The sequence below is a fragment of the Telopea speciosissima genome, chromosome 10 (assembly GCF_018873765.1).
Source record: "Telopea speciosissima isolate NSW1024214 ecotype Mountain lineage chromosome 10, Tspe_v1, whole genome shotgun sequence".
In the NCBI taxonomy this organism is placed as follows: Eukaryota; Viridiplantae; Streptophyta; class Magnoliopsida; order Proteales; family Proteaceae; genus Telopea; species Telopea speciosissima.
Genome location: NC_057925.1, coordinates 24,584,078 through 24,604,738, shown reverse-complemented (window position 1 = coordinate 24,604,738; position 20,661 = coordinate 24,584,078). Strand labels below are relative to the sequence as shown.

Below are 20,661 nucleotides of genomic sequence, written 5' to 3'. Positions count from 1 at the left end.
TCAGTAACTTCATCAAGATAATCAAAAAAAATGGGAGGTTTACTCAAATCAATCCTAGCAATAAGACTATCTTCCCCTTGCATAACTTGGTTTTCCAAATAAGGATCATGATAATATGCTTGAAAAGCATCATGACTAACATTGTCCTCCTCAATAAAATCATCAAACCTAGGAGGTTTGGACCAATCAACATACGGGACAATCATGGGGGAATCAAATATGAAGGGTTGAAGAATGGAGGTGGATAGGGATCCAAGGGGCTCCAATGGTGGTTGGATGTTCCAGACCTCAGATAAGGTGGTATCATCAACACCTTCCAATTCCTCCGTGCAATCCTAAAATCCCAAATCAAAATCAAAAAAGAAAGTCTCATCATCTGGGAATTCCTGAAGCACATGTACCTCTTCATCCATATCAGGTTGCCTGCCCAACCTGAACACATTAAAATCCACAGAGGTATTACCAAAAGATAATTTCATGATACCATTCACGTAATTGATTAAAGCATTACTGGTAGCAAGGAAAGGTCTACCCAAAATAATTGGGATTTGGTCCTTAAAATTTGCAGTAGGTTGGGTATCTAAGACAATAAAATCCACAGGGAAGATAAATTCCCCAACCTTTAGCAAGACATCCTCAACCATCCCCTTGGGAACTTTAACTGACCTATCTGCAAGTTGAAGAGTAATTCTGGTAGGTTTGAGTTCTCCCAATCCCAACTGTTGGTAGACATGAAAGGGTAACAGGTTCACACTTGCACCAAGGTCCAATAAGGCATGATCAATGGTGGTGGTGCCTATACTGCAAGAGATGGTGGGGCTTTCAGGATCCTTATGCTTAGCTGCTATTGACTGTGCGATGAGAGAACTAATATTAGCAACCAAGAATGCCTTTTTGGGCACATTGGTGGTCCGCTTTTGGGTACTTAAGTCTTTGAGGACTTTAGCATAAGCGGGGACCTGGGCTATGGTATCCAGTAAAGGAATATTCACCTGAACCTGCTTAAAAGCATCCAATATTTTTTCCACAGAAGGAGACCTCTTGCTAACCAATCTATTTGGGAATGGGCAGGTGGGGTAGTCCTTTTCACTTCCTCAACAGAATCATCTTTGGTTTCCTCAACCAAATCATCTGGAATATCTTCAGGTTCATCAGATGAACCAGGAACAGTAGGCACTTCAACGGCCTCTTCAGAAGGGGGAGAATCAACAGGAGTATAAGATGGTAGAGATTGAGGTATACTAACCTATTGATACTCACGGCCACTCCTTAAAGCATATACAGCATTTACCTGGCTGGAGGGCCCTTGATGCTGTTGGCCTTACACAACATTGAGTGGAGGAGCTTGGGTACCTTGCTGAATACGAACCTGATGCCTAGGATTTGGCTCAGGTTGGCTAGGTAACTTCCCTGTTTTCCTCTCATGTAGGATTGTGACAAGCTGGGTGAATTATTTCTCCATAAGGGCTATCTTGTTCTCCATCTCACTCATTCTTGTTGCCTCTCATGTATTGATAAACCCTGGGGGTGGCTGATAAGGAGCAAGGAGTGAAAGCCTAGCAGAATTAATAGAACGTCCTAGATGAGGACGAGGGGGGAAGGGGTGAGGAGACATACCTTGATTTTGTGGTGCAAAGTTGGGCCTTTGGAGACCAAGCTGGCCTTGATTGTGAAAGTTAGAAGGGCCTGATTGGTTCCCTTGATTCCAGGAGAAATTGGGATGATTTCTCCATCCTGGATTGTAAGTGTTGCTATATGGATTGTTTTGGTAGAGGATACTTACATTCTCAGTGTTGGAATTACCCACAAAGGTGTTGGGGTACTCCTCCAAAAGATGTCCTAGGGTATGGCACCAACTGCATATTGACACATGGCTGATCTGGTTAATTGGTAGAGGTTCTTTAAGGACAATGGACTCTAATCTTTTGATGAGGCTATCCAGTTTGGTTTCCTTGGCTGGTACACCATCAATGATGTGACCCTTAGTGGTCCTTTCACCCTCTTAGGAGGATTCCCACTCCCTAGTCTTATCAGCCAAGTTGGTCAAGAATGTCTAGGCCTCATTCTCATCAGAAAAAGAGGTGAAGCCTATAAGACACATAGATTCTAAAAGTTGCTTGGTCTGAAAGTCTATGCCCTCATAAATAATTTGGCAAAGCTGCCACAAATCAATACCATGGTGAGGACATTCTAAAAGGAGGTCCTTGAATCTCTCCATGAATTTAGAGAAGGACTCATATGGTTTCTGCCTGAACTGGAGGATGTCACTCTTGAGCTTATTGGTCTTGTGAAGAGGAAAAATTTTTCTCAAGAAGACAATGGTAAACTGATCCCATGTAGTAATGGAATTAGTCGGCAGTCCATAAAGCCACTTCTTAGCTTGGTCCTTCAGGGCAAAGGGTATAAACCGAAGCCTAACTGCATCATCAATTAAATTTTGAACCTTAATTAGAACACAGACCTCCTCAAATTTCCTAAGGAAGAGATATGCATCTTCATTGGTCATCCCATGGAAGTGGGGTAGCATGCAAATGAAGTTGGTCTTAAGTTCATAATTGTTCCCTGTAACAGTAGGCAGACTAATGCAAGAAGGTTGTGCAGCCCTAGTAGGGTAAACCTATCCTTAAGAGTCTTGGGTTCACCCATGGTCAAAGGTGGGGTCAAAGGTGGTGGAGAAGATGGTTGTCTAATAAGACGGTTAGATGAATCACAGGTCCACGATTGAGCCACCTAAACAGATATGAAGTCTCCTTTAGAAAAATTAAATAAAAGACTAGAAAAAATCAAAAACAAGAGGGAGTCCAAGGTAGATAGTGCATCTGTCCCTTAAGAATCGAAATAGTGGTTCCAAAGCTGTAAGGTTGCCATATAGGTTGATAGCGTTGGGACCCATATAGTCTTCAAGAGCCACCTACGGGCGACCCCAATTGGATTCTGATGTAGAGTGGAGGACTACTATACGTTTCTGTGTCCTAGGCACTCACTATGTCGCTGTCCTATTATCAAAGTTGATCACCTCCAAAGATAAGTCATATGCCATTCCACCCAACCAAGTCAAGATGCAGCATCATAGGTAACTTAATCCTATGAGGGACACCAAAAGAGGTTGAGTTTGAGCATAAGAAGGACTTTAGATTGGGCGCACAGTCTTTGAAACAGAAGAGAAACAAGATGAGGTTTTCAAAAATTGAAATTTTTTTTTTTTTTTAGAAGAAAAAAGAAAATAAACTAAGCACTCCGAATTACTTAAAAATCAGAAAAATAAAGTGGACAATAATCTTCCCGGCAACGGCGCCAAAAACTTGTTGCAAGAAATAATAACTGCAAGCGTACGGATCAATCGTAGCTACGGGTCGAACTCAGGGAGATGTACGCCACTCTATTTTACTCACTTTAAAGCAATGCAAAGTGAACCAAATTAAAGTATTAAATTAAACTAATTAAACTAACGAAAATTAGCGCATCCTAACTCACAAGCATCTAGCGAATTGAATTGACGTCTTAACACACAAACATCTAACCTATCAATACTAACGCGGATTCGAAGGAATAAATTGCAGCTACACATCACAACCATATAAAAAAAAAACTAAAAATTAAAGAAATAGAACTAACTAATTGAAGCTTGAACCGGATTGAAGTTGATATCACACTTGAAATGGCGCTACCAAATCTAAAATTAAAACAATAATAATTAGATTAAAATCCTACCACAATGTATGATGATAATAGTAACTAAAAAATAAAACCCTAAAAGCATGATTGAATTAGAGAGATAGAGAATGAGAATGAAAATTCCTAATAGGATGGAGGGAATTAATGGATATGAGAATACTAATAAAATAAAACTAATAGAAGAAGAAAGAGGTAAAGAATAAGAAGAAGAAATTAGAAACTAGAAGAATTAAGAGGTTAAGAAGAAGAAGAATACAAAAATAAAAATAAGAAATTGATACTCCCTTCTACCAAAGTTGAATTGCATGAACTAATTAGGCTTTGTATGAATGTAGTTGAAGAAACTTGAACATTTGAATAATCCTACCATGGCTTCCTCTTTCAAGTCTTCTAAATCTTCTCACTAGAATTTAGAAGCCTAGACTAGAAAGCTTGAAACTAAACTAGAATTATTACAACCATATTGAAGACATAAAATTAAAGCATGAATCAAAAGCATTACAACCATGGAATTGAAAGTATGAAATCAAACTAGAACTTAGAAAGCCAAAACTAGAAGAAGAAAAGAAGAAATTTCACTAATGAATTGAACTACATTACAAAGGAGAGGGTAGGGGTATTTATAGGAGGAAGGAGAGGAGAAGAGAGAAGAGGGAAGTGGTAGGAGAAATATTCTCTTCTCCTTCCTCCTTTACAATGCCTTGAATCCTAAGAAAAAGGAAAAAAAAAAATAGAAACTATGAGAGATAAAAATCCTAGCGACATAAACCTTCTATTTATCAAAAAGTAACTTTTTAATTCTAACTTGTGTTTTCTTTTCCTTGTAGGTGTCTTCTCCAAGCAATGAGATCAAGGCATCTTTGACTTTTCAACCTTTCATGGATAAGAGAATATTTTTCAAAAAAAATCTATCCATAGTACAATTCCAAAAGTGCCCTTGGAAAGTTGAAGGAGAGAGAGAATAAGGGTGATGACTAGGATTCCACTCACAATGAATAAAATACTCATTCTACCCTTCAAAAAACGTGGAACATGGGGTGCTTATATAGGTCTCACTATTGCATTCCTCACAAAAAATCACCCAAAATAGACCCAAATTTCGTCCAATTTGGAGTTCTGGACCCCAAGATATCTCAAGTTGAAGTTAGACTGCTCCAGAGCCTTCCAAATAGAATCTTTCGGCTAAAAGAAAAGCTAACTTCTACGAATTGCGCTAAAGCTCCTCGAATCAGAACTTCCACTTTACTTTGTCCCCGGCCAATTTTTGATAATTATAAACAAACCCCTATAGACCATTTTCGCGCATCATTACAGAAACGACCGTAACTTCTTCGTTTCAACTCAGAATCAAGTGTCGTTTGAACCGTTACGAAGCTGACTCGATGGGCTACGCATACATATTATTAACACCTGAAAATTATGCTAAGAGGCCCACTGTAATCATGTTCAAATTTGACTTATTGGTGTGATTCTTTCAGTGCTCAATCCAAACTTGATTTTCTCGACTCCTGGGCGCTTCCGGCTACTACCAAACACCACTAAACAGCTTAAAAACGGATCCTTAGTATCATTTGCTCCATTTTTCACAAGAATTCACCTAAAACCTGAAAACACAAACAAAAACCTCAAGTAGTTCCGTTCCAAGTAGAAAAATGCATGCTTTATGGCCGTAAGATTTCACACATAAATGTGCTCATCAAGTGACTCTTTCATTCACACAAAGTTTGTAAATTCCCAGAACACCAGCTTCAGCTCTCTTTTACTGCAGTCACTGGTGAACCAAAGAATACGTTCACATCATGCAGTGACAAGGCCCTCTCAAGTACTAGGTCTTGGTGACGCATGTCTATCCCAAACCCACATCTAGAAGTAATACATGAGGGAATCAACAAAATAAGATTCTTTGCTAATATCTACCCATTATGTACTCGCATTCGTACCCTAACATCAACATGTCTCGGCATACCCAATGCGACGACCAAATGATAAGGGTGCCCAACCCAAACCCTAGTCGTGACTACCAATTTAAAGTGTAACGTATGGACATATATTACTCAAAAAGTTTATATCGCATGTGATCATATTAAACCAAAATGTATGAAATGTGTAATACAAAGTAAATCAGGCTTAACCGGAACGAACCGGGTTTAATGGACATATATATCCAACAATCTCCCACTTGTACATCAAAACCAACTCCCAATACATTTTAAACCCATGCCCTCCATGTGTTTTTTCAAACACTCCAGGAGATAAACCCTTTGTCATGGCATCTAACACATTCTCAGTAGTGTCCACTTTGGAGATACTCACGTCACTCTGCTGGATAATCTCCCTGATAAGGTGATACTTCTGCTGCACGTGCTTGTTCCTCTAATGAGCCCTAGGCTCCTTGGCTTGTACAATTTTCCCTTTATTGTCAAATAACTGAGGAATAGGGCATTTGACAAGGTCAGGGACCACCACCAGATCTGATAGGAATTTCCTAAGCCAAACACCTTCCTTTGTTACATCACAGATTGCAAGGTATTTCGCTTCGATAGTGGAATTGGCTGTAGACTTTTATTTTGCACTCCTCCAAACAATGACATCGCCACCCATTAAGTAAACTATCTCAGACGTGGATTTTTTGTAATCTTTATCGGTTTGGAAATCTGAGTCAATATACCCCAGAATCGATAACTGATCACATCCATAAAATAAGAAATAATCCTTAATCCTCCTCAGGTACTTGAGGATATTTTTCACAGCAGTCCAATGCTCTTGTCCAGGATTTGACTGGTAATGTCTCACAATACCTACTGCATAGCAAATATCTGGCCTCGTACACAACATAGTGTACATAAGACTCCCTACTGCAGATGCATAGGGAATCCTCTCCATCTCTTCAATGTCCGTTTAAGTTTGAGGACACTAAGATTTGGAAAGATCGACTCCATGCCAAAAAGAATCACTTCCTTTCGTGGAGTTCTCCATATTGAATCTGGCTAGAACTTTTGTCTAGAGAGGATGCTTATGACAAGCCCAACATTCGTCTTTGGCAACCTCTTATGAGTTTAATCCTTAAGATGTAGCTAGCTTCTCCAAGATCTTTCATTGAAAAAGTCATGGATAACCACTGCTTAATCGATGACCCCACATCATTTTTTATAAGTATTGTCACACCCCAAACCACCCCCTGGGAGGATTAGGTAGGTGACCCGAATTGAATTGTAGCAATCAGCCAAACCCCAAGGATCTAGAAGCTATTAATACCGTTCACAAACACACACACCCACAATAATGAATAAGATAGAACACAGAGTGCTGCGGAAGCTAATATTTACATTAAATATCTAAGTTAATATTTACAATACTGTTTTTGTTTCTTGTTTCCTCATAACATATACCGGCAGTCCCAACTCTTCCAACCAAAGCCTTACAAAAAATATAACAAAAGGGGCAAGACAACCCGAGCCCCAAATAAAGCTCATACAAAAGGGGATTGGTTAGTAGATTCCTATTTACAAAAAAAGAATCCCGAGGTTAGAAGGAAAGTCAACTGCCCGCCCATCACTGGTCATCATCAACAATCACTAAAAACATCCATATCAGAGGAATGACCTCCGACCGGATCCACACCCACACAGTAATAATAATCATGGCTCGCCTGCTTGAGATGAGTCTCCCCGCTATCGTAACATCCACCTGCAATATCATCTAACAAAAGACATATACAAGAGTGTGAGCTCCACCGAGCCCGTGAATGAAATATAACCATGCATGCACATGCAAGCACAACCAAATGAGTCTTACATGCAACGCATTCCATTTTATTAATTAGCCACCTAACATCACAACTAAGGCAGGTAAAATTGTCATACCCCGAAACCACCCCCTGGGAGGATTCGACGACTGGCCCGAATACCCGATGTATTCGGAGACCACCAGGATCCAGATGCAGTAAATACACGTCATAAGCACAACACAATATTGAGATAACAAGTGTTACATTGATCAGAGTGCAGGGAAAGTAAATATCTACAAGTCCTGTATATAAATTATTTACATTTAAAGTCTCCACAGCTCGATATTTCTAAGTTTATGACCATCGAGCCGATACATCATTATTCTAAAATATAAATAGTGGAAATTCATCCACCAAAAGGATAGCTCTAAACAAAAGAAAATAAAATGATATTGCCACATCATCAGTTCATGTTCCCCAAGTAGTCCTTTATGCCACAACCGCATTCACCTGCAGCATCATCTAAAAAAGAGAAAATTCCACAGGGGTGAGCTCCACTGAGCCCAGCAAGTAAGGATACACCACACACACAAGCATGAGTCCTAAATGCATAGGTTCAATTTTAATATTAAATCCACCTAATAAACAAATGCTTAAGTAGGGTCGGTACTACGACAATAGCTCGGGAAACGTCATCGGCCTCCTCTCAACCGCCTCCAGACGTAACCTCACCTGTTGTAGGGAGCCCACAGTGGTCGTTGGTATTTTATACCTTCCCATGGGTAGACCTCGATAATCATAACCGAGACCCCATCCCGACGTTCTTCACACTCCTCAATGACAGGGAGCTATGATCAACCAACACCTGAACCCCTATTGGTAAGGATTGTAGCACTAAGGAATGACATTCCTAGCTATATGCAGACTAAATGGCATAGTACGAGGTGTACAGTGCTCCCGTATCCCATACTACGGCACACCATACCTCTCGTTTCCAAGCCGACTATAGCATATAATCTATCACAAGCATTCACATTGCCAACCATTCTGTTGGGTAATTCTAACCCCACCTCCATGAATGTTTTGATGATAACAAACATGTAGATATAGACTTGCATATGTCTATGTGTCAACAGGGCTAATAAAGTCAAAAGAGTAGTAGACAGAACATGGCAATGAAGATCAAAGATATCAAGGGCATTTTAAGAAAAGAAGATAGGACAAGTCAATGAAGATCAAAGATATCAAGGGGATTTCAAGAAAAGAAGATCTTAAAAAGATCTTTTGAAGATTGAAGAACATCTCTCGAAGAAAGAGACCAAGACCCTAATCAAGATGCTCGTGTGCACATAATTAGAACACTTACTGCATGCTTGTATTGCACTTGCATAAAAATTAATAAAATAAACATGTGCATCTTTTACAGACCTTAGGAGGATACAAATGAATCCCCTATGACCTTAGAATAAGTCAAAATTGGTTGGAAAAAGTCTCAGACCGAACCCATCAGTCAAACAGTCGAAATCAAGTCCTGACTGTGATCCGATAGATCGGATCTCAGTGTATGGATCGACCAGATCTGGCAGTAGCTGCTTGGGTACGTTCCCATAGATGATCCGGTCGATCGGATCAAGTGGGACGATGATCCGGTCGATCGGACATCGATCGGATGCCCTATTTGCCTCCAACGGCTAGTTTTTAACAGCTATATTCTCCAATGGTTAGGATCCGGTCGATCGGATCAATCTTCAAGTCGATCAGATTGGTGAAAAATAGATCCGTTAGAGCACATTTTGCACATGTTCTTTAGGCCATTAATGAGCCTATAAATAGAGAACTTGTCAGTCCTTTTCACCTATCTATTACAGTCCAAAATCCTACTTTTGAGAAAGGTGAAAAGTGATAATTGCTCTCATAATTGAAGTCTTGTCCGCATCGATCAAAAGTTAACTTCAAAGCTTTAAAGGACCTTCCCAAGCTCATTCAAGGAATTAATTCTAAAAGAAGGTCTACATTGTGCAAGCATACATTCGCATCATTTGGCACTTGCAAGGAGTACACATCACACTCCTTGCTTAGGTATTTCTACCTTATTTCTTTTTATATTTAGTTTATGCTTTTAAGTTTACAAAGCATTGTTTGCATTGGCCTAGACTGTACTAAGGCATTGCAAGGATCCTCTTATCCTTAAAAGATTTCGGATTCTCTTATCCTTAAAAGATTGGGATCCTCTTATCCTGTGTAAAAAGATTATAAAGGTATTCTTCCCACCTACTGTACTGAAAGGAAGAAACTAGTGAATTCTCTCAAGGTTGAGAGGAGTGGACGTAGGCTGAGTTTAATCAAACCACTATAAATTCTCTGTGTCCTCTATTTGCGCACTCTCTTTTTCTCTATCTTATTTAATTTTTTAAAAATTTTAAAAAGGACATAAATTTACTAGTGATAACCTATTCACCTCCCTCTAGGTTATCCAACAAGTGGTATCAGAGCGGGAGTTCATTTTGATTGAGACTAAGATCAATGGGATCTAATTATACCAATCCTCTTGAGGGACTAAATGTATCTAGACTTCCCTTGTTCAATGGAGACAATTTTTCTTATTGGAAAATTAGATTCTGGAACTTCACATGTGCACATAATCTTGAAGTTTGGCATGTTATTGAAAATGGACCTTATTCCTTTGCTAAGATTGTAGATGGTGAAAGTGTGTCTAAGAAAACCTCTGAATTAACTTCGACTGAAAAGGAGAAAATTCAGTTTAATTTTAAGGCTGTCACCTTTCTACAATATGCCTTTATCGATTCTGAATTTAATAAGAAAGCCATGTGTGAAACGGCTAAAGAGATTTGGGATACACTTATGGTTTCATATGAGGGAACCTCACAAGTAAAGGAATCCAAGATTGATAAACTTGTGCATGAATATGAATTATTTAAAATGTTAGAAAATGAGAGTATTTCAAGCATGTTTTTACGTTTTACTAACATTACCAACAAGTTGAAGGGACTGGGTAAAACATACACCAAGTCCGAGAATGTAAGAAAAATTCTCAGGTCACTTCCCCCCAAGTGGAGACCGAAAGTAACAGCCATTAAGGAAGCAAAGGACCTCGATAATGTTAGCCTGGACGAACTGCTTGGATCTCTTCTTACTCCCGAAGTTGAATTGAATGATGATGAAAGATGGTCGAAAGTGAAAGAACCAAAGAAGAAGTCTATAGCTCTCAAGACCACAAATGTTTCTAATGAAGAGAGCAATGAAGAAGAGGATGTCACTTTCTCAGAAATAGAAATGTCCCTTACCACAAAGAAATTCCAAAAACTCTTCAAGAAGAAAGGTGGAAAATACTTCAATAAGGGACAACTAAGCAAAGGTAAATATCTAACCAAAGATAATACTCCTCTTTCCAAGAAAGATATTATTTGCTATGACTGCAAAAAGCCCGGACACTTCAGAACTGAATGCCCAAAAGAACAAGATAAGAAGAAAGCATATGCCACTGAAATTTCATGGGATTCAAGTGAAGAAGAAGTGGTGGACGATTCTGATGAAGAAGTAACAAATCTAGCTCTTATGGCAACAGAAGAAGACATTGAGGTAAGTTCAGCCTATCTAACTTCAAAGTCTAAAAATAGTGATTCAATTGAAGAGATAGATACGGATGACATAGATGAAGATGATATTGAAAAGGGATTTGAAGCTCTCTATGAGGCAAGTCGCAAGCTTGAAGCTTCAAACTCCTTTTTAGAAAAAGAAGTAATAGAATTAAACAATAAAATCGATGACCTATGTATCTATGTTGCCCAACTTGAAGGAGAAAATGGGAGATTGACGTCGGCCTTGCTAACCTTCGCCAAGGGTTAAAAATCTTTAGACACTCTTCTTGGTACCCCTCAAAAGCCACTACAATACAAAGAAGGTTTAGGCTATAATGGAAAAAATCCATACCATGCCAAACGTAAAGAAAAAGTGGTAGAGGGAAGAACATACCAAGGTCAAACGTCAACTTCTCATGTTTCCCTTTCAAGGAATCAAGGATGTAGAAATCAAGAGCATAGAAGCCAAAGGTATAGAAATCAATATCATCATACATTTCAATATACCTCTCAAAGAAGGAATAGACCTCAAAGGGAACATGTATCTCAAAGACCCCAAGGTCAATATCATAGGCCATATGCTCCATACTCAGTGGAAAGAAGCTATAGACTTCAACCAAACCATAGGCCATATATGAAGTATAACTCATATAGACCTTATGACCATCAAAGATTCTAAAGAGGTAGAAGGACTCAAAACTCCTTCAATAGCCAAAGACCACAAAGGCAGAAAAGGGTACCATCTCCATTTGACATTTGTGACCCTAGGTACCAACGACCTAAGAACTATGTTCCGGACACAAACTATAGTCCAAATTACAAGACAGTTTGGGTACCTAAGGAATCTCTCAACTCTAACAATAATGGACCCATGAGATTATGGGGACCAATGCATGTGTAAACTTTGTTTTGTAGGTATGCTTGAAGAGCAAAGGACAAGTAGAATGGTATATCGACAGTGGATGCTCCAAGCATATGACGGCAAATACGAAGTTATTCACAAAGTTGAGAAAGTATGATGGAGGATGGGTGACTTTTGGAGATAATGGCAAAGGAAAGATAATTGGCACTAGAAACATCAATATCGGAGGTACTACCATCTCAAACATCTATCTGGTAAACAAAATTGCCTACAACCTACTCAGTGTAAGTCAACTATGTAGTGTTGGATATAAAGTAAGTTTTGATGTTTTACATTGCTTAGTTATGGATACAAATATTGAAAGGAACTAGAAATAACAATATATATACTTGCATCATTGATGAAGCTAGTTCTAGCAATACTTGCTTAGTTTCCTATGAAGATTCAAGTGTTTGGCATAGAAAACTTAGGCATATAAATATCAAATTGATTCAATCAATAGCTTCCAAGAATCTTATCCGAAACTTACCTAAACTAAAGTTTGACAAGAATCATTTTTGTGATGCATACCAAAAGGGTAAACAAGTTAAGGTTTCTCACAAATCTAAGGACATTGTTTCAACTTCTAGACCACTTAAACTTCTCCATTTAGATCTTTTGGGCCCTATCCCTACTCCAAGCTTGAGTGGAAAAGTATACACTTTTGTCATTGTTGATGATTATTCTAGATATACTTGGACTTCTTTTCTTAGACATAAAAATGAGGCTTTCGATGAATTTTCAAAACTATATAAGAAAATCCAAAATCAAAAGGGCTATTTGGTCACTACAATAAGAAGTGATCTTGGTGGTGAGTTTGACAACTCAAACCAGTTTGGGAAATACTGTGATGATGAAGGCATCACTCATAATTTTTCTGCTCCTAGAACACCCCAATCTAATGGGGTTGTTAAAAGGAAAAATAGATCTTTTCAAGAGACTGCCTGGACTATGCTTAATGAATATTCCCTACCTAAATATTTTTTGGCTGAAGCTGTGAATACTGCTTGTTATGTTTTAAATCGTGTTTTGATTCGAAAGATCCTATCCAAAACACCGTATGAGTTATAAAAGAAACCCAAAGTTGATCATTTTCAGATTTTTTGTTGCAAATGTTTCATTTTGAATACTAAAGACTCCAAAGGAAAATTTGATGAAAAATCAGATGAAGGCATTTTTCTTGGGTACTCTAGCAATAGTCGTGCATATAAAGTATTCAACAAAAATACCTTAGTAGTGGAGGAATCTATGAACATTAGATTTGATATTTCTCCTTCAAAAGAAAAATATAAACCTCTAGTTGATGAAGATAAGGATGTTACATCCGAAATCTCAAAAAGAGTTGAGACTGCCTCTTTAAATGAGAATAATTCTCTTCTAGACACATCAAATGAAGACTCATTAGAACTTTCTAAAGAAGTTAGACCAGTAAGAAATCATCCATTAGAACAAGTTATTGGTGATTTAGAATCAGGTATTCAAACTAGGTCTAAACTTCAAAACACTTGCAATTTTTTTGTATTTCTATCCATGGTAGAGCCTAAGAACATAAAAGAAGCCTTGATGGATAATGATTGGATTTTGGCCATGCAAGAAGAACTACATCAATTTGAAAGAAATGATGTTTGGGAGCTTGTGCCCAAACCCAAGAATAAATCCATAATTGGAACAAAATGGGTATTCAAAAATAAATTGGATGAAAATGGTATTGTGGTAAGAAATAAAGCTAGACTAGTGGCTCAAGGATTTAATCAGCAGGAGGGAATTGATTTTGATGAGACATATGCCCCTGTTGCTAGATTAGAAGCCATTAGAATGCTCCTAGCTTTTGCTTGTCATAAAAATTTTAAACTTTTTCAAATGGATGTGAAAAGTGCTTTCTTGAATGGGTTTATTGAAAAAGAAGTGTATGTATCTCAACCTCCTGGTTTTGAAAGTTCTTCTCACCCTGATCATGTTTTTAGATTAAAGAAAGCTTTATATGGACTTAAACAGGCACCAAGAGCATGGTATGACAAATTGAAGACATTTTTGATAGAAAATGCTTATACCATTGGTAAGATAGATACTACATTATTTGTTAAACGTAAGGGCTCTAATTTGATTATAGTACAAATATATATAGATGATATTATATTTGGTGCTACTGATGATTCACTATGTATTGAATTTAGTAATTGTATGAAAAGTGAGTTTGAAATGAGTTTAATGGGTGAACTCAATTTCTTTTTAGGCCTTCAAATCAAACAAACTGAAAATGGGATTTTTATCGATCAATCTAAATATATTAAAGAGTTGCTAAAGAAATTTGATATTAACTCCTAAAAGGCCTCTAACACTCTAATGAGTACATCTATAACTCTCTCAAAAGATGAGAGTGGAACCCCTGTTGATGATTGGAAGTTTGTTATATTTAACTGCTAGTACACCTGACATCATGTTTAGTGTTTGTGCATGTGCTAGATTTTAGGCTAGTCCAATGCAATCACATATTAGTGTAGTTAAAAGAATCTTTAAATATTTAAAAGGAATAATTAATATAGGATTATGGTATCCAATGCATAATAATTTTGAATTACTTAGCTTCTCTGATGCTGATTTTGCTGGTTGTCATGTTGATCGCAAGAGCACGAGTGGTACTTGCCACTTTCTTGGATCTTGTTTGGTTTCTTGGTTCAGCAAGAAGAAAAATTGTGTGGCACTCTCAACTACCGAAGCTGAATATATTGCAGCCGGCAGGTGTTGTGCCCAAATTCTTTGGATGCGTCAGACTCTTCAAGATTATGGACTCCAATTCAATCCTTCCAAAATATTCTGCGACAGCACTAGTGCCATCAATCTAAGTAAAAACCCTATTCTTCACTCAAGAGCAAAACATATAGATGTTCGCCATCATTTTCTTTGAGACACTGTCCAAAAGGGAGAAGTTGTACTCGAACACATCAAACTGAGAAAGAAGTTGCGGATATCTTCACCAAATCTCTGTCCGAAGAACGATTCTGCAATCTTCGATAAGAATTAGGTATGTGTAATCCTTTTGAATGAGAAAAATCCTCTGAGCCTGCCCCCAATCGACTTTACGATCCAAATCTGGGGTTGACCAGTTTAAGAAGCATTTTTAAGTCATCCGGTCGACCGGATCGCGGAAAATGGTCTTTTTAAGTAAAATCGAGACTCAAATGGCTCATTTCTAACTTTCTAAAACCCATCTCTCTTCTCTCTAAAACCTCTCTTCTGAGTTTCTAGGGCAAAATCTTGCCAAATCCTTGAAGATTTTTATCTTTTTGGTGATTCAAACTCATTTTCACCATCAAATCTCTTAGTTTTCCCTCTTCTTCTCTCAAAAACCTTCTTTCTCCAAAATCTTTGCTCTCTATGGCTTCCAAAGGAGAACCCTCAAAGAAGAGAAAGGCGGTTGCTTCAAAGAAGGATCAATATGATGGGACTTTGTTCATCTCGAAAGAGGCCTCGATTTGGTGGAAGCAATTCCAATTCAAGAAACTCATTAGGGAAAGGCTAGTAAGTATCACTGAACTCAACAATATTCTCCCTAGTGAAATCAATACATTTTTTGAAATATTGGGTTGGGATTCCATTTTTTATCCCCAAGAGAAAGCCTATACTAGGCTAGTGCAACTGTTCTACTGCAATCTCCAAGTAGTTGGAGTTGAAGGAGACTATACCATCACTTCTCTTGTTAAGGGAAAACATATCTCTTTTGACATTGTGGAGCTTACTCAGATTATTGAGGTAGATGACTCTAGAGAACAAAAGTATCTCCGTACCAAGACTTCCCCTACAGGATTTATGGATGTTGATGAGGTGTATGGTTTAATTTTCAAGAATTATTTGGGGGAAACCAAGGGCCTTACTGCTATTCATCTTGGAGATATTCCTAGGGTAGTCAATTTAATTTTGACCTATAATATCCTCCCTCTTAGTGGGCATAGAGATGCAGTTACCCGTTTCCAGGCATATCTCATTTGGTGCATTGGTAATACTCACCAAATTTATCTTCCCTATGTGATTATGAAAACTATGGAATTGGTTGCTGAAAGGGACTCTAAGGCAAGCCTCCCCTATAGTAGGTTCCTAACAGTTATCTTCAAACATTTTGAGGTTGATCTATCTGATGAAATTCCAACTTCAAATCCTTCTGCAATTGATTCTTCCTCCTTGAAGAAGATGGGCATTCCTACTAGCGGATCCGATGCTCCTCCTCCGCCTGCTGGTCGCCAAGCCAGGCGCAAGCAAGCCTCTTCATCTGTTGTTGATAGTGATGCTTCTGATGAGAATGATAGTGAGGATCAAGATTATGTGTCCAGGGCCGAATTTGCTGCTTACCAGGAGAAGCTTGACTCCCGTCTGCAGGGATTTGATGATCAATTTACAACTCTTCGAGGTGACAACAAGGAGATTTTGGCACAGCTTAGGATGCTCACTCAGCATTTCCATATTTCTCCTCCTCCTCCAGATACTTAGTTTGAATTATTTATGCCTATCTTAAAAACATTTTGGGTTGTAATATTTTTATGACTTTTCAGTATTGCACTTTTTTAGGGGGAGTATGCTTTGAACTATTTAGTTTTTGAACATTAAAACTATATGCTTGCCTGCTTTAGATTTTTCTAACCATGTGATTGGCTTATTATGGGTGTTATATCCTTTGGCAGCCATTATTCTATTTTGTTTCTTGCACATGGATGTCTATTGCAGGGGGAGCCTTCTCTAACCTTTTTGGTGTTGACAAAGGGGGAGAAGCTATTTATTGATGACTTGGACTTATACATATTTTTGCTATGTGCATGATTTAAAATTGCTTGATTGCTTGGTCGGTTGGTCGCTATACATGCTATATATTATATTGCTACCAAATCATGTGTTTGTCATCATAAAAAATTGGGAGATTATTGGGTAATTCTAACCCCACCTCCATGAATGTTTTGATGATAACAAACATATAGGTATAGACTTGCATATGTCTATGTGTCAACAGGACTAATAAAGTCAAAAGAGTAGTAGACAGGACATGGCAATGAAGATCAAAGATATCAAGGGCATTTCAAGAAAAGAAGACAGGACAAGTCAATGAAGATCAAAGATATCAAGGGCATTTCAAGAAAAGAAGATCTTAAAAAGATCTTTTGAAGATTGAAGAACATCTCTCGAAGAAAGAGACCAAGACCCTAATCAAGATGTTCGTGTGCACATACTTAGAACACTTACTGCATGCTTGTATTGCACTTGCATAAAAATTAATAAAATAAACATGTGCATCTTTTTGAGACCTTAGGAGGATACAAATGAATCCCCTATGACTTTAGAATAAGTCAAAATTGGTTTGAAAAAGTCCCGGACCAAACCCATCAGTCAAACAGTCGGAATCAAGTCCTAACTATGATCCAGTCTGATGATCCGGTCGATCGGATCTCAGTGTATGGATCGATCGGATCTGGCAATAGCTGCTCGGGTACATTCCCATAGATGATCCGGTGGATCGAACATCTACCAGATGCCCTGTTTGCCTCCAACGGCTAGTTTTTAACGGTTATATTCTCCAACGGCTAGGATCCAGTCAACCGGATCAATCTTCAGGTCGATCGGATTGGTGAAAAATAGATCCGTTAGAGCATATTTTGCACATGTTCTTTGGGTCATTAATGAGCCTATAAATAGAGAACTTGTCATTCTTTTTTATCTATCTATTACAGTCCAAAATCCTACTTAGAAAAAGGTGAAAAGTGATAATTGCTCTCATAATTGAAGTCTTGTCCGCATCGATCAAGAGTTGACTTCAAAGCATTAAAGGACCTTCCCAAGCTCATTCAAGGAATTAATTCTAAAAGAAGGTCTGCATTGTGCAAGCATATATTCGCATCATTTGGCACTTGCAAGGAGTACACATCACACTCTTTGCTTAGGTATTTCTACCTTATTTATTTTTGTATTTAGTTTATGCTTTTAAGTTTACAAAGCATTGTTTGCATTGGCCTAGACTGTACTTAGGCATTGCAAGGATCCTCTTATCCTTAAAAGATTTCGGATTCTCTTATCCTTAAAAGATTGGGATCCTCTTATCCCATGTAAAAAGATTGTAAGTGTGTTCTTCCCACCTACTGTACTGAAAGGAAGAAACTAGTGAATTCTCTCAAGGTTGAGAAGAGTGGACGTAGGCTGAGTTTAGCCGAACCACTATAAATACTTTGTGTCCTCTATTTGCGCACTTACTTTTTCTCTATCTTATTTAATTTTTTTAAAAATTTAAAAAGGATATAAATTCACTAGTGATAACCTATTCACCCCCCCTCTAAGTTATCCAACACATTCCACATCATATCATTCGCAACCATAAATTATAGACAATGAAACCAATAAATATTGTAAATAAAATAGGAATAACACATGCAAATGATTACTGGCAATTGTATCTAAAAATTTAATGAAACGTTCTTTAAAACAATCAAAGCCTATCCCCACTTACCTTTTCTCTTCAGTGCAGAGTCTACTAAGTTTGGGTTAGAGATAAGCTTCAGATCTGGTCCCGGTGAAATATCTAACTTCCTGTTACAAGGTTCATTTCATTAGAATCCGTAATCGATTTTTGTTAAATTTTTATTTGGTTCTTGTTCCTTTGCATTTCAGGTGACTTTGTTGTACTGTCGAACCTCAAATGTTAAGTTTCGGTTTTGAGCTTCTTTATGACAATTGTAGTTCTTCTATTGTGATTTTATTGGGACTGGAATCGAGCTAAAGTCATTTACGGTGAGGGGCATATGATTGACATAGCCCAACTGTCCAAAATCCATGCCTTTGTCTAAACCTCGACTTCGAGATCAGGTTTGGGAAGTTTCTGTTCGGAACGGGTGTTGGACCAAAACATGGTTTTAGAACATGCTTCTGTTACGAAAATTTTGGCATTGGTTTCGTGAATTTACGATATACCATTAGTGAGTTATCACAGTTTCCATTACATCAGTTCAGAAATTCTAGTCTGCCGATCGGGTATGTTCACCGGCCGAAACGGGATCCATAAACTCCAAACCTGGTTTCGGTTCCTCAACAAAAAATGTTCGTCGTTGAGTCTAGTTTACAGAGGTTTTGGAATCAGTGGATTTGAGGTCCTGCAGAGTGAGATATCTCCATTTTCGTATAGGGTGTCAATTCTGGAAATTTGTTTTATTATTTTTTTTTTTGGTTTCATGTGGTAAGTACCGTTTGGTTACTCAAATTGTGCATCTGGTTATAATTTCTTTGTTCAGCTGTCTCTCCAAACAAACCTTAGACTATATTCTAAGTTAATGTTTAGAGTCTGTTTGGTTTTTTATGAATTATGAGTTGGGCCCTTAGTTATAATTACTTATGTTATCAAACAGGTTTTAGTTAGGTTGGCTAGATAAAACTAACCCAAACCAAACCAAACCAGACCAGACCAGCCCAGCCCAACCAGCCCGGGTGGAGGGAGTTTCTCTTTACCCATCTTCAACCTCTTGTCCCCATTTCCGTTTCTTGAATATAGCAGGTTTTTTTCTTTCTTTCTTTTTTTCCTAAACAGAGATGGAACAGGGACACAATCACCACCATCTGTGGTGGTCGGTTCCGGCGGCCAGAGCCACCATCTCCGTTGTCAAGAAGGGAGGGGATGGTGGATGGGCACCATGGCCGAACCTCCCTCTCCACCGTTTTTTGTTTTTTTTTTTTTTTTTTCTTCTCTCTCCTCCCCTTCTCTTCTTCCCTTCTTCCTTCCCTTTTAGAATCCATACCCTCTCTCTTATCCTCTCCTACTCCTTCCATTTGTTTCATTAATCCCTTTTTTTTTTCTTCCTTCCTTACCAAATCTGAAATTCAGAGAAAGCTAAAAAAAAAATTCAGAATAGAAAAAAAAACGTTACCTATGGAGAAGAATTGGTCCTCTTCCAATTGCCCTCTAATCTCTTCCTTTTCCCTCCTCTTTTCTCTTTTCTCTCTTTCTTTCCACTACTCTCTTCTACACTTTTCCAAAATCACATAAATGAAAGAACGGAATCCATTCTCTGTTCTGGCTTTTTGTGGTTTCAAATCTGAAACCAATTTCTTAAAATTCCATTTTTGCCCCTTCTAAGTCCTCTAGATAAATCCCATTCTTTTAGTGCTAATTGACACCTAGCTTCCTAAGCCATGTGTTTGATTATGTGAAAGACACTAAACTTACCCCTCCACATGTCAAAGACCCACCTAATATACTAAGCAATTTAAATAAAATATCATAATACAATATACTAATTACTATATACTTAGTATATACCCATGTACATACATGTATATATATATATATATATATCCTTAGGGTATTATAAAAATCTCTTATAATATGAAAGATTTATATATACATAAAAAAAAATACAAATACCAATACTAATAATAATACAACAAGTCTTGCATTATTATAAAGTAATTTTTTTTTTAAATTTTATAAAATAGCATAATTAGTATTAAATCGGAGTGTGGTCATGTTAGGGTCGCTTACCGAGAGTTGTACATTTCTTTGTGAACTTTACAATTGCATGGGGGAGGTATGCGTCGTTTTAACTGCAGGTGACGTATCGATGCCAGAATTCCATCTTCCGTGTCTACTCGCTCAAACATCCCAATCCACGTTCCACAGGGTACACGGGGCTACGACTTCAGGTTTCGGGCCTACAATGGGACTCGGGTTAGGGTTCGGGTCAATTTTTTTTCTAGGCCATAACAAAAATTGCTACTATAATCTCCAATACATGTAC

The 20,661-nt window shown here is 37.9% G+C and overlaps 1 protein-coding gene and 1 non-coding gene across 2 annotated transcripts; both read left to right on the top strand.

Moving 5' to 3' along the window:
* Positions 1 to 2,171: 2,171 nt before the first annotated feature.
* Positions 2,172 to 2,278, top strand: LOC122644415. The gene has a single exon (XR_006330345.1). It is a non-coding gene; the product is annotated as a small nucleolar RNA R71 (small nucleolar RNA).
* A 7,647-nt stretch (positions 2,279 to 9,925) lies between these two features.
* Positions 9,926 to 12,234, top strand: LOC122643445. Its single transcript, XM_043837064.1, has 4 exons — positions 9,926 to 10,778; positions 10,932 to 11,002; positions 11,917 to 12,091; positions 12,206 to 12,234. Exons 1-4 carry the CDS (start codon positions 9,926 to 9,928, stop codon positions 12,232 to 12,234), a joined length of 1,128 nt encoding a protein of 375 aa, XP_043692999.1.
* The last annotated feature ends 8,427 nt before the right edge of the window (positions 12,235 to 20,661 follow it).